Raw genomic sequence first — 14,849 nt, 5'->3', positions numbered from 1 at the left:
GACTCAAGCGCTCTGAGTGCTCCAGACTTGTGTGCAGACTGAGGCGTCGCCAAGTTCAGCCCAGTAATTCAAACCTCTGCAAATAATAACATCGACAATGAACAGCCCGACCCCCATCTGGGGCCGAGAAACCCTAGCTGAAGAAAAATTGAATTTTATTTTTCCTGGCCGGGTGTCCTTTATTCGGTTTTGATTTCCTTGGACAAATTTGTTAAGAATCTTGAACAATCATTCAGAGGGGCGAAACTGGGACACACCTTAGCCAGTGATCATGTTCCTTGTTTAACGGAGCGAATGACTAACTGGAGAGGAGATGCAAAACATATTTAAACATGAGATTTCCGTTCTAAAAACTGTTCTGCCCTGTTGGTGGAGACAAAGTGAATGCACACGAAATACCCTGTTGGAAATGGCACTTTTAAGCTCGAAGTCTTTGGCTTCCTCTGTCCTTCTTGCTTTCCTCTCGGTTGTGGGGTGTCAGAGGGGCACGTTCTGGGCTTGTGCCCCCTCTCCCCCCACCTCCCACCCCGTCACGTGCACGGCAGAGGGAAGGTGGCCTAGAGACAGGCACTTAGATGGGCCCTGTTTTATGCAGATCAGCACTGCCCAATAATTCGGCAGGGTCGAGGAAGTGAGCTCTGTTTCCTGCTGGCACTGAACTTGGTCTCGGTACCTGGGGGGGTCTAGTTCAGGCTCAGTATTGGCTGTGTGACTGTGCGGAGTCCCTCTGCTTGTCTGAGACTCGGTCTCCTCTTCTGTAAGTGGAGGTTATGGCCAATGCCTGTGTTGGCCTTGGTCTGCCTCCCAGGAGGAACCAGGTGGCCCATTCCAAGACAGAAGACAGTCTAACGAAGAGCGCCCTCGGAGAGATGTGGGCAGGGTTCGGGGGCTGACAAGGCCCGGCGAGAGCCAAAAGCCTTGCCCACCCCTAGGCCTAAAGGGTTGGGAGAGGTCGCTGCTAACAGCAGGGGCCGGAACCGTGGGCCAGGGGCCGCCAGACTGATGGGAGCAGTGGATGTAGGTAGGACAACACAGCTCCCTCCAGAGTCTGGCCTGGGAGGGAGGGAGCCTGGGAGATCAATCCTATGACCCAGGGAGGGGGCCTGGAGCCTGTGCGCACACCTCTTCCCGACTCCGTGTTTGTCAGTGTTAGCTTAAAAAATCACGGTACAAGTATTTACACCATGGAAATTGGCCAACAGCGCTACAAATCGGACCGTCTTCCAGAGACCTGGTCGTCAAGCATTGACCAGCAGGCCTCTCCTTGTCTGAGCTCTATCCTGCCTTTTCCTTAAGGCTGTGTTGTCCTCACTTGTCTGACCCATCAATGGGGCTTCCTCAGCCGGGAGCCTGGGGGGAGCAGCCACAGGTAGCCTGTGCAGGAACCCTCAGAGGGCTTAGAAGACCCACAGCCCTCCCCCATTGTGATGGGGGCATCGGAATTCTATGGCAACAGTGGGTCCCCCGGACCTCCCCTTCTAGGAGAGGCCAAAGGTCAGGAGCAGGAGGAGGGACGTCTTCCAGATGCAGAGAGTTTACGAGGCAATGGGGACATAAGGGAGCCAACCTCAGCCACCTTCCGCTTCCCGCAGAAAATGGTCAGAGGAAGACGCTTCAACCCACCTTTGGACCAGGACGGAAGATGGGTAAGAAAGATGGGGACTCCTCTCGCCTTCCTCAGGTCAAGGAAGCTTGGGTGTGGCCAAGCTCGCAGAACTGGGTCTAGATCCCGCTTCTGCTGCTTCTCCTGGCATCCCTTTTGAGGAATCGCCTCACCTAGCCTCGGTTCCTTCACCTGTCCAATGGGACTCTCATAGCGTTCTCGGGGGGACTAAATGAAATAAATCCGGTGTGTAAAACACTCAGCACACTCGTGAACGTCCATTAGGCAGTCGCTGCTGTGTGCTTAGTCCTTCTAAATCAGTCTCTGTGTCCGTTACATGGGATCATAGTGTACACCAAGGTTAGAGGGTTATTGTGTGGATTAATGACACAATTCATATACAGCGCTTAGTAGGATTCATGGAAACAGAGTAACCATTCATTACTTGGTAACTATTCTATATATTAATGTATATACATATACATATATATTTTTTACTCCTTATACACCCTGCTTCATTCCTCAAAGATTTACAGTAATATATGGAAAATATTCAAAATAAAATAGGAAAGTACAAAAAAATAAAAATTCAGAATCAGTTTGAATATATTTTAGAAGAAGAGGCTGAGACCGGGAAAATACAGAACACATACAGGCCATATGGCCTACATGACAGCTATTTATATAATATCATCAGATTTGACACTGAGATTCCTGGCAGCCAAAGTAAAATGGGAAAGAGTGTGAACTACATAACACCAATCAGTCTCCAAGAGAAGAATACAAGTTTCTCAGACTAGCTTCCCTTCTTTCTATCAGCTACAACACCCATGAGGATTGTGTTTGCCTGGATATCATAAAAAGCTGACTACAGCGTCGTCACCTTATAAATAAGGGTTTGTATTTCTCGAGCAACAACAAATCCAGAAGTAGGCAGCTCAGGGCTGGTACAGACGTCCGTGGGGGTCATCGGGATTTTTTCGGTCCTCTGTTCTGTTATCCTTGGAGTGGGGCTCTTCAACTCAGGCAGGTAAATGAGGGGGGACGGTCAAGGAACAAAACGACCCCTGGCACCTGTCCTCTAAGTCTGTCTCTTTGGTGGGGGAAAACAAAGTTATCCCAGGGGCCCCACCCCGCAGACCCCCGCTAGCGTCTCTTTGGGTCACGTGGCTGAGCTTGCTGCACGGGAGTTTGGGGAGGTATTTTTTATACGTCGCCTCAAACAAAGTCAGGGTTCTGCTGTATGGGGGAAAGCAAGAGAGAGCGTTTCGTTTCCTCTTGCGATCCCACGACTTCCCAGAGCCCGGTTTCGGGTCTAGAGGCATTGCCTCCCGAAGCCTGACTTGAGCACTTGCTGTGGGGCCCTTCTGCTGCCAGCACCCAAGAGCATGAACAGAATAGTGCTGATCCTGAAGCTTCCCAAAGTAACTTGCAGACAAGTCGGGGAAATGAAAGAAATTGTTGGCTTTGAGTCAGCAGCGGCCCATTTGGGAGGACAGTAATTGCCACATTAGAGGTGACCGTCATTTTGCAGTTGACCTTGCTGGTTGAAATGTGGCTGTTGCCGGGTAGGAGAGGCTTTCTCCGTACACTTTCACCTTCCTGTTTAATACTGCAATCGTTGCGTGATTGAATGCAGCACAAATTTCACCGCCAACTAGTTAAAAAGCTGTATTTCATGGTTACAATATCTAACAGAAGGGTTTATGTCACAGCTATCATGTTATCACCATTCAATATATATTTTAAAAGAGTGAAATTAAAATGCTAGAGCCGCTTTTTTTTCCCCCCCCTCAGTGATTTAGTCCATAGACTTCCGGAATACAAATGAACTCAAATCAGTTGTCACTTAGCTGGGGAGAGCGATGGTTCCTGATGCTGCAGAAACTCCCACCCTCCCAGCCCCACTCCTGATCTTCCGTAGCTGCCCAGACAGGAATGTTGACACAGCCAGACCGGAGGAAGAGAGAAAGGAAAGGTTACGAGTCTGGAGGCCCTCTGTATTATTTGTATTTACTTTGGAAAAAGAATTGTTTTAAGACATGAAAAAAACATAACAGAAGGAGTTAGAAGCCTATAGGTTGACTTTGGCAAATGTCTAGGCTATCTTGCTAAGTGGGAAAGCAAAGGGCAGAACAGTACGTATCACACGGTCTGATGTTTGTAGAGTGACGGAAACCTCCTCTGCAGGTGGCCGTGTCTCCGTCTGTGAGCGCGCAGCCGCGAATATTGAATATTGTGATCCGGGGTGACAGAAAGGTGGGGAGAAAGTCACCAAAAATGACTGTTCAATAAGGAGGCGTTTGTGGTGTTTAGAAACCGCATGTATACTATGATCCTAGATATGCCACATTATACACAGGTACACACACACATCTACACGTCCGTGGCTGCACGTGCATGTAATGGGGATGTATGCCTAGGATGGTCACCATCTGGGGCCCCTGGGTGGCTCAGTCGGCTAAGCGTCCGACTTCGGCTCAGGTCACGATCTCACAGTTCGTGAGTTCGAGCCCCGCGTCAAGCTCTGTGCGGACAGCTTGGAGCCTGGAGCCTGCTTCAGATTCTGTCTCTCTCTCTCTGCCCCTCCCCTGATCGTGCTCTGTCTCTCTGTCTCTCTCAAAAATAAACATTTAAATAAATAAACATTTAAAAAAAAAAAGATGGTCACCACTGAGTTCAGGGGAATTTGATTGCGTTATGTTTTTATGTTCACATCTTCTTAAACCATGAGTATGTGTTACAACGGTAAACGGAAACAAATATGATGATCTTTGTTGTGGAAAAAAAGAGAATGTAATGGGTGCATTTAGTTACGAAATGTTTAAATAGTGGAACATAATAGGGGGAAAGAGTCATCCTCCTTCCTGGTTCCTTCCTCCATTCCTCCTCCTTCAGAGAGCCTTGGTGCTGGCTGCTGGCTGGCCGGGCCCTAGCTCCTGGCTGGCAAGGCGGGCACTGGCCGGGCACTGCTGTGATCCCCATCCCATCTCTCCTCGCTCCACGTGCAGTCATTCCAAAGTGTTTCCTGAGAGTTCTTTGATTCGGATGTGTTCTGTAAGTTAGGCATTGTGGTCTTGCGTGCGTGGATTATTTTTTTCACATAAATGGCGTTGGGCTAGGGGCGCCTGGGTGGCTCAGTCGGTTAAGCGTCCGACTTCAGCTCAGGTCACGATCTCGTGGTCCGTGAGTTCGAGCCCCGCTGTCGGGCTCTGGGCTGATGGCTCAGAGCCTGGAGCCTGCTTCCGATTCTGTGTCTCCCTCTCTCTCTGCCCCTCCCCCGTTCATGCTCTGTCTCTGTCTCAAAAATAAATAAAACGTTAAAAGAAAAATTAAAAAAAAAATGGCGTTGGGCTATAGATCTCATTCTGCTTCTTTCTTTTTCCCACTCAACACTGTGTTTCAAAGGCCGCTCGGCCGCTGTGTGTCACCTAGCCCAGTGCTGCCCATTGCTGCCGAGAACACCCCACCAAGTACACATCACGTAGGACGTAATCTCCCCCCCCCCTTTTGACGTAAACAGTCACGTACTGAACGCACTTGCACAGGCAGGGAACAGGAGCCACCTGAGTATACAGGTATGCTGTGATGTGAGAAGGCATGAGGGAGAATGGCAGTGTTGGTCAAGTTCCTTATAATCCAGCAGAAAGCAAGGAGGACTGGCCTGAGGCCTGGCGGTAGGTTTGGGGACCAAGGAGGGGACAGCTGTGAGCAGAGATACAACCTGCTAACAGTCATCGAGCACTCTCTGGTGCGTGGACTTTCTTTTAATCGCACCCACGCTGTCAAAGAAGTGTTATTATTCCAATTTACAGACAAGGAAACTGGGGCGTGGAAAAGTGAAGTCTCTTGCATAGGCCTGACCTCATAGGAGAGAGAGCCGGGATTGGACTCGGGAACTTTGAATCCACAGTCTATGACCCAGCCACCAAATTCTGCTTCCTCCCTTTGTTGGAAGGCCTCGGTGCTCTGACCCCAGGGATAACCCCTGGCTGAAGAGAGCTGCCTCCTCAAAAATCACCCCCTCTTCCTAGATCAACCCACACCTGGTGACTGATTGATGAGGGTGCAGAAAAGGCCAGTCCCGTCGCCCTAACTCAGGATGATTCTGAGAGGCCATCACGCGCCCAGAACTCTCTGTGGGGTGGGTCAAGGCCTCCCTTGGGACGTCTTCCCTCTGCCCCGTCCTATTTCCTTCCTTCCTGTTCATAGGGAGATGCCAACCGCCTCCCCAGATAATCTTTATTATTACTATTTTGCTTTGTCTCCTATCCCCTATTTTTTCCCTCTCCCCTCTACCGTTCTGCCTTCTCAGGGCAGAGTCAGCTACGTTTCTCCTCCATCTCCTACCGGGGGAGGTGGGCTCACCCCTGTGAATGTGGGCTGGGTCCTCAGCCCCGGTACGGGGAGCGCCCTGACAGGAAGAAAGAGCTCAACCCATTTCTGTCTTCTCAGAGCACATCAGCTTTTGCTCACAGGTCACACCCCCCCTCCCAGGCCACAGAAACATTTCCAGGCTCCAGCACAGCAGGGGCGGGCCCCGGTAACTTGAAACAGCCCACAGTGATGGCCTTGGGCCATTACAATATTTTTTGGTCTTGGAAAGAATACTTGCAAATTACGAAAATTACGCCATTTCCTTCGCCCACCAGAAGCACCCAAATTGCATTTTGATCACGTTACAGAGGAAGCCCCGATACTTGGCTTTGAGGTTCAGATGTGTCTGGTTTTAATCACGGCCTGTGCTGGTTTTCTAGTTCCCTCAGATTGGACTAACGCAGAAGACACCGGAATCCATCACAAGTGCTATGTTGAAAGAACCGCACAGCCCACGTGTGTCTCAGCAAGTGGAGGGGAGGCTACCCCCAATCTACAAGGTTCGAGAGAAGGTGAGTCCCGGGCGCTGGCCCGGGCCACGCATCCCTGTGGCTCTCCAAGGGGGCGGCACCCACTGGCATTCCTGGCCCGTCAATTCTTCCTCGGAAGGAACTACTCTTTCGTCATCTTTGGGTCCTTAAATGCCGTTAGCATCCCACCTCCTATCCTGGTCACTCTGACACCCCAAATACTTCCTAGAAGGAACTGCCTCCTGGCTCAGACAATCAAGTTAGGCTCCTCTGTGGACAGGAAAACACCATCTTTGGTTACAGCTCACAGATCGTTAACATGCACGTTCTGCCTCCCTGGCCAGTTCACCAGCGACTTCAGGGGCACGAAGTGGCCTCAGGGAGAAGCCAGTGTGGACTTCACCCTTAGCTAACTCACGCAGCCAACCTGGGCCAGGATCCTTATTGGTCAGAGGAAGACCTTTGGTCTTGATGGCCTCCAAAGTCCCTTTCCAGCTTTCAATTCCACGAGCTTATACGCTTTTCCCTCTTTGCCTCCAAAGAGGGTGTCTGGAAAGAGAATTTTTATGATTTTCCACAAGGTAACCAATGAGGTTGACTTTTAAAGCCTTGAGTTGACAGGCACACCCATGACCTCCTGTCCCGCGCCGTCTGCTCCTCTCCAGTGATGGGTTTAGCTCTGTCTGCAGGTTCTGCCAGCACGCTGGGGTTCTGATGTGTCTTTTTTCCAACTCCTTCCCAATCTCTTCTAGCAAGCGGTAGATAACAACTTCCCCTTCTCCGTACACGACAATCGCTACAGCTTTCAGAGCTCTGGATGCTACCTTGACTCTGTGAGTATTTCCCTCCAAAGTACTAGCAAAACTGGGAGCCCCTCTAGCACGTGATGCTAGACGACTTTCCCCAACTCGGGAACAAGGTCATGTGTGCACCTCACACTTCTCAAAGTATGAACTGCCCCATTCGCGAGCTTTCGTGGGAAGGTCTGTAACGGGAAAGAGGGGTTTCCCATGTGTGTCTCTGGTGGATAGAACCAAGCCCCGCCGGGACAGGTCAGAGGGAGGCGAGCTTACAAAGTACAAAGGACTTCCCATAACTGGAGTTGTCTTTCCCCTAGAGGGGGTGAGTTGCCCTCAGCGGAGGAAATAAAGTCTGAGAGCACGTAGTGGCGGTTAACACAGCACCGTGCCGTGGAAACCTATATGTTGTGAGCGGCACACGTGACTGGAAAGGTTCTAGTAGCCCCGTGGAGTAAAAAAGAGGTGACATTAATTTTACTAATGTATTTTATTTAACTCGATAATTCCCCAAATGATCAGTTCGACACGTAATCAATGTAAACATTACTCATGAGATATTTTACATTCCCCAAGCGAAGTCTTTAAAATCCAGTTTGTGTTTTATTCTTGTGGCACCTCTCAGTTTAGAAGACCCACATTGGCAGTGCTCATGTGGCCATGGGGCTGTCAAAGGAGGCAGGGGAGGGTTAACACAGCTGAGGTAGAGGGTTGGATCACGTGATCTCTGAGACTCTTTCCCAACTCTGAAAGTCCATGATGATGACGACGACGACGACGTTAAGAATACCCACCATTTATGGGGCGCCTGGGTGGCTCAGTCGGTTAAACGTCTGACTTCGGCTCAGGTCATGATCTAGCGGTCTGCGAGTTCGAGCCCCACATCGGGCTCTATGCTGACAGCTCAGAGCCTGGAGCCCACTTCTAGTTCTGCGTCTCCTTCTGGCCCTGACCCTCCCCTACTCACACTCTGTCTCTGTCTCTCTCTCTCTCTCTCTCAAAAATAAACATTTAAAAAAAAAAAAAGAATACCCACCATCTGTAAAGCATTTGCCCTGTGCTAGCATCTCCTACGATCTCATTGAACCATCACGACAACACTGCTGGCTAATTACTCTTATCATCCCCGATTTAGAGACGAGGAACCTGAGAACAGTGATGCTAAAAACTTGCCCGAAATTACTCTTTCCTCCAGCCTACCATCTTTAAGCTACATTGAAGTGGTTTAACCTAAAAAAAAAAATCTGGTTTTCCCTGGCAGAGTGTTGAACACAGAGCGAGAATACCCACTCTGCCTGACTCTCTAAATGGAATGTTTAACATCATTTTTTAAATTATCAAAGTAACAGATGTCCTTTACAACTTTCAAAGAATACAGAATCAAATAAATTTTCTTAAAAATTTGCACTCTTACTTTCCCTCCTCACAATCCTACCTTGATGACTCACAGATAATGGTTCGGTGGGCAAAATTTGAGAATTTTTTGCAATTCACATGCAAATATACACACATAAGCGTATGTGTTGTTAATGATATAAACAGGATTGTACCACATATATTCTATCAGAGCTATGTTAGTCTCCTAGAAAACACTGGAAGCTTTCCAACTTCCTCTACATTCTGGGATAGTTTATATAAAGTGTGGAATTTCAGTTTAACGAGGTTTAGGTAGAATTTGCCCATAAAATTATTTGAGTTTGAGAACGCTTTTAGTTTTTGTTTTTTTGTACTGTTTTCCCTTTTTAATTTCTCCATTGATTATTAATCTATTAAAACTTTCTATTTTTCTTTTTAAACAATTTTTAAGGGTTTATTTATTTATTTATTTATTTAGAGAGCATTTGAGTAGGGGAGTGGCAGAGGGAGAGGGAGAGAATCCCTGATTCAATCTCACAACCTCTCATGACTGTGAGATCATGACCTGAGCCAAAATCAAAAGCCGAATGCTGAACCGACTGAGCCACCCAGGTGCATTGTTAAGATTTTATTTTTAAGTAATCTTTACACCCAAGGTGGGGCTTGAACTCACAACCCCGAGGTCAAAGTCACACACTCCACCAACCGAGTCGGCCAGGTGCTCCCCAACTTTCTATTTCTTCTTGAGTAGATTTTGTTGACATGTGTCTAAAATGTATTTGTTTCCAAATCTGTTGGCGTAACATCTCCTAAAATACTCTTAGTTTGCTGTTCTTTTATATCTTTTTTGGTTGCGTGTTTAATTCATATACTTGCAACTGTTTTTGTTAGTAAACCTACTAAAACTAGGAATTTTCCTTAGATTATTGCTTTGGCTACATCTGAATATGTTTTTAAACTAGAGTTTCATTATTATTTGCTTCCAAATAGTCTATGATTTAATTTTTAATTCTAAAAATAATTTAGAAGAATGTTTTGAATTTTCTACGTAGCTAGAATTTTTTCAGATCATCTTTTGTTGCTCATATCTAATTCTATGGTTTATATAAGTTCCATAGAATATGAATTTTGAATTATAAAGATTATCTTTGTTATCTTGCACATGATTGATTTTAACAAAAATTTCATGGGTGTTTACAAAGTTGGTTGCAAAATTCTTAATTTTATTAAAGGCCATTAATTATGTTATTCAAATCCTTCATAACCTTTTCTTAATTTTTGTCTTCATTTGTCAATTTTTCCTTCTAAGATTATTCTTGAGTTTCTAAATTTTTGTAACCTTATGTAATTCTTTCAACCTTATATAGTTTAATATCATATTTTTCTGCATGATAATTCATGAATATTTTATGTTCTTGGTGGCTCTTATTATTTATCAATACAAAGCATCTTTTACATACTTTAGTGTTTTTAGGCATGAATTCTGAATTGCAATTTTAGCTTTGCCACTATTACTTTCCTTTTTTTTTTTTTTAAATAATTTATTGTCAAATTGGTTTCCATACAACATCCTGTGCTCATCCCAAAAGGTGCCCTCCTCCATGCCCACCCCCATCAATCCTCAGTTTCCCCTCTTCCCCACCCCTCATCAATCCTGTTTATTCTCAGTATTTAAGAGTCTCTTATGGTTTGCCTCCTTCCCTCTCTGTAACCTTTTTCTTCCCCCTTCCTCTCTCCCCTGGTCTTCTGTTGAGTTTCTCGGGATCCACTTATGAGTGAAAACATGGTATCTGTCTTTCTCTGCCTGACTTATTTCACTTAGCATAACACCCTCCAGTTCCATCCACATTGCCACAAATGGCCAGATTTCCTTCTTTCTCATTGCCAAGTAGTATTCCATTGTATATATAAACCACATCTTCTCTATCCATTCGTCAGTCGATGGACATTTAAGCTCTTTCCATAATTTGGTTATTGTTGAAAGCGCTGCTACAAACATTGGGGTACAAGTGCCCCTATGCATCAGCACTCCCGTATCCCTTGGGGAAATTCCTAGCAACCATCATTACTTTCCTATTGCTCACATTCATTACTTACATTATGGTTTATTTCTTTGTCTTTTACTTTTTAGTCAATTTGTATTTTTTAAAAAAAGGTTTTTTTATGTTTATTCATTTTTGAAAGACAGAGAGAGACAGAGCAAGAGCGGAGGAGGGGCAGAGAGAGAGGGAGACACAGAATCCAAGCAGGCTCCAGGCTCTGAGCTGTCAGCACAGAGCCTGACGTGGGGCTCGAACTCATGAACCGTGAGATCATGACCTCAGCCGAAGTCGGACGCTTAACTGACTGAGCCACCCAGGCTCCCCCGTATTTTTTAAATTATAAATAGAATAGAGCATTTTTTTTAAATCTAAGAGTCATTGTTTCTTTGTATAAGAATTCCATCCATTCAAATTGTTATGATAATTTATGTTTTGGGTTTTATTTCTGTTGTTTCATTGTCTATTTCCTATTTACCATGTTTGCACCTTGTTTCTTTTAATTTGTCCCTCTCCTGACTTAGTTAGATTGAATTTATTTGCTCACTGGCTTCTATTGTCTACCACTGGTTACCCTTAACTATAAACGTTTAAGAAATACATTGATATTATATTACCCTATGAATATAAAATGTAATATCTATAGTTACCCCCTAACTCCCAGCCCCCAAGGGTGTGGCGAGTTCTTCAACGTACTGACCTTCCTCACTTTAGTGGCCAGACTGTGCTGTCCCAACTCATGGAGGTGCCATTTTCATGGGATAATGTTAAGTGGCACCTCCTGGGTTTCACAGCTATCAAATTGAAATCCTGCAAATTTCAGTCCCAGATTTGTTTCTCTCTCCCCCCTTCCTTCCCCCTCCATTCCTTCCTTTTTGTGGATTCTTACCTGAAGTTTCAATATATTTCAATTTTTCATAGTTACATTATCAGCAAGTATTTAGACGTGTTTAAATGTTTTTTTCATTTTTTCATTTTTTTTTTAAATTTTTTAGAGAGAGAGAGAGAGAGAGCAGGGAGGGGCGGAGAGAGAGAGGGTGAGAGAGAATGCCAAGCAGGCTCTGTGCCGTCAGCACAGAGGCCGACGTGGGGCTTGAACTCGCAGGCTGTGAGATCATGACCTGAGGCGAGATCAAGAGTCAGATGCTTAACCGACACCTCAACAATCTTCCGGAAGGATTAGGGCTCCCATTGTTATTCCCAGCAAGTAGTTAGACTTAATTGCAAGCTTTACTTGTTGCTGTCCTTGTACCTCTTTCCCCTATTCATTTTGTCTCTTTCTTTTATTTTACTTCACTTTTTTTTCCTGGACTATCGGCAAGTACCTTGTTAGAAAGGTGCTCGGGCAGCGTCTTCCCCTCGTGTCTCTAGAACCAGCCTCTCCCGTTCTCTCTGCCCCAGCACCAGGGACACATCTATGGGGACTACATTCCTCCTCAAACCCCTTGGATCTGGAGCCTCTACACTGTCCCCGTGAGGTTCCCCACAAATAGTCCCATTACTAAACTCTCTTCAAATTACCCTAAATTGAGGGTGTCTCCTGCTGTCACTCTGAATGATACTGGTCCTTATGAAACAACAAACTCACTTTGCTACAGAGGGTCCTTGTGTGATTTTTTTCAGCTTCCCGTGGGTTTATCGGATGTCACTCCATCATGAGTCCAGGACGATCTATAATGTAAAGTCTGGGTAATCTCATGTCCATTTCCTTCTAGTCTTTTGTCGAAGCATAGTGTTTTCTTCTAATTATGGGTCAGATCGAAAGCACAATTCTGAATACAGGGTAATTCTCAGGTTCACATGTGAGGTCCTGAGAGTTAATGAGGAATCCTGTGGGCAGACCCCCAAGGGTGTTGTTTCCTGAGTGGGAAAGAATTCAGCTTCCCTCGGAGTGAGAACCATCTACCCCACTGAATGCTGGGATGCAGCCAGAGGCAGATTCACTGAGGTGCCACCTGGGTGCAGAGAACCTGACTGGGGTGCCTGGGAGTCTAGGCTGGCTAATAGGCTGTTTCCAGCTGTGGTCTCTCTGGTTCTGCCCTCTATGTCTCTAGAAGACCAATCCCCTTGGCAAGTAAATCCATTGGTGGAAGTGGAAGTTTACGAGAACAATAACGAAACTCCACCAGCATGCTTTTGGTGTTGATTTATAGGTTGGCAAAGGATACCTCTCATAGCGGTTGCCATGTTGTGTATTAAAACATAGGCTATCATGTAGCTGGTTTTATTAAAGACTTCAGAACTCTTTGACTTTGAATATTTTTCTCCTAATCTTCTTATAATTCTTCTCCAGGGCCTGGGACGTAGGAAGATCTCCCCAGAGAAAAGGCAACACGTTTCAAGAAATTTCAATCTGTGGGCATGTGACTATGTCCCATCTTATCTTGATGGCTTTTCAAATAACCAAATATCTTATGTCTGTCAAGAAATCGTGGTGGTCCCAATTTTCAGACGCTTCCCAAAGCATTATAATGAGATATGGAACTCTTTTAAATTTATTCCTCAGAGAAGCTATACAGAGTTTTTGAAAAAGAATCCCAAAGTAAGTTTCACTATTGACAAATTTTTGGTTCTTCACGGGAGCCCTAAATCCTTCCAGAAGAGTGTGGATGAGTTTTGTAATATTGGTATCACCCTGGACATTCTAAAAGCATGTGTTTTCTGGTCCAGCACCACTAGCTGAAATAGGATTTACATTAGAGGTTGGAGACTATATACGCCTTACTCGGAGGTGAAGGACTCTTGCAGTGATAAACAGAGACTAAAGTCCTTATGTTGAGAAACTGGAAAAGCTACAGATTATGTTATCATCATGTCATTATGTTGTTATGTTACCACTCCCCACCTTGAAAATATTTCTGTTTTTTAATAAGGTTGAAAAACATTCAAGTCCTTATAAAATAAAGATATGCGAAGATACACACACTGTAAATGAAAGGATTTTGAACAAAAAATGTATTTGAATGAACTTTAAAATTGCCACATTACCTTTGGGTGAAGTTTTAAAAATGATGTAATTAATATATGATTCTATTTTTCTTTTGAAAGTTCAAATCATACAGAGGAACCAGAAGTCCCCCTTGATTTCATCACATCTCCAATCCTTGTCCTGTCCCCAGAAGTAAGTTAACCATTTGTTTTTATTCTGTGCACTTATAATGTATAACTACATATACATTTTGAACATAAACTGTTATACAGCCCATAATGCTCTATAACTTTCTTTTTTTTTTAATTTTTTTTCTGATGTTTATTTATTTTTGAAGGAGAGAGAGACAGAGCGTGAGGGAGGAGGGGCAGAGAGAGAGGGAGACACAGAATCCAAAGCAGGCTCCAGGCTCTGAGCTGTCACCACAGAGCCCAAAGCGGTGCTCAAACTCACAGACCGTGAGATCATGACCTGAGCCGAAGTCGGCCGATTAACCGACTGAGCCACCCAGGCGCCCTTTTTTTTTTTTTTTTAAATTTTCTTGGATTTTCTATGCAACAATTATATCGCTCGTGGAAATGGTAATTTATGTCATTGTTACCATTTATACATTTCCCCCGCCCCCTGGTTTTGCATCAGGCACAATTTGAATATTAGCACAGATAGTCCTTATTTTGAACTTAACCAGGCTGCTTCTAATGTGCCACTCTGAAGTCTGACTATTGCTGTAGGTTTTAGATAGATAATCTCTATCTAGTTAAGAATCATCTCATTTTTCTTAAGTTTATTATTTATTTTGAGAGAGAGAGAGAGAGAGAGAGAGAGAGAGAGTGAGAGTGCATTCACATGCCCATGAATGAGGGAAGGGCAGAGAGAGAGAGGGAGAGAGAATCCCAAGCAGGCTCTGCAGGGTCAGCACAGAGCCCGATGCGGGCCTTGATCTCACGAACGGTGAGATCACGACCTGAGCCCAAATCGAGAGTCCAACGCTTAACTGACGGAGCCACCCAGAATGATCTCTTATTCTTTATTTCCTGGTTTTTCCCCCCTAAGATATATTTTTTAAAGTCCATATAAAGTATGTACATGGGAAAAAGAGAATTAAACAATGAAATACGGTTTCCCTGATATCCTTGACTTCAGTCCCCATTTTTCCTCCCAGTGTCAGCCCTACTGACACTTTTTTTATGTGCCTATGTTTCCAGGCAGCCTGTATAGGTCCTCTCTCTCCCTCTCCCTCTCCCTCTCCCTCTCCCTCTCCCTCTCCCTCTCCCTCTC

The 14,849-nt window shown here is 45.2% G+C and overlaps 1 protein-coding gene across 3 annotated transcripts in view; it reads left to right on the top strand.

Moving 5' to 3' along the window:
* Positions 1-1,469: 1,469 nt before the first annotated feature.
* The window catches only part of TEX36 (testis expressed 36), a 19,797-nt gene continuing 6,417 nt past the window's right edge, over positions 1,470-14,849 (top strand). Inside the window, exons 1-5 of one of the 3 annotated variants that reach the window (XM_049646637.1) lie at positions 1,470-1,646; positions 6,361-6,492; positions 7,203-7,283; positions 12,936-13,184; positions 13,691-13,763. In XM_049646637.1, coding sequence (XP_049502594.1) covers positions 1,596-1,646; positions 6,361-6,492; positions 7,203-7,283; positions 12,936-13,184; positions 13,691-13,726 — 549 coding nt within the window. In that variant the 5' untranslated portion in view covers positions 1,470-1,595 and the 3' untranslated portion in view covers positions 13,727-13,763. Of the gene's footprint in view, positions 1,647-6,360; positions 6,493-7,202; positions 7,284-7,567; positions 7,713-12,265; positions 12,332-12,935; positions 13,185-13,690; positions 13,764-14,849 lie in introns of those variants that run through there. The other 2 variants (XM_049646640.1, XM_049646638.1) reach the window with 2 other exon arrangements.

This window comes from Panthera uncia, chromosome D2 (assembly GCF_023721935.1).
Source record: "Panthera uncia isolate 11264 chromosome D2, Puncia_PCG_1.0, whole genome shotgun sequence".
NCBI lineage: Eukaryota > Metazoa > Chordata > Mammalia > Carnivora > Felidae > Panthera > Panthera uncia.
This window is presented reverse-complemented; position numbering and strand designations above follow the sequence as displayed.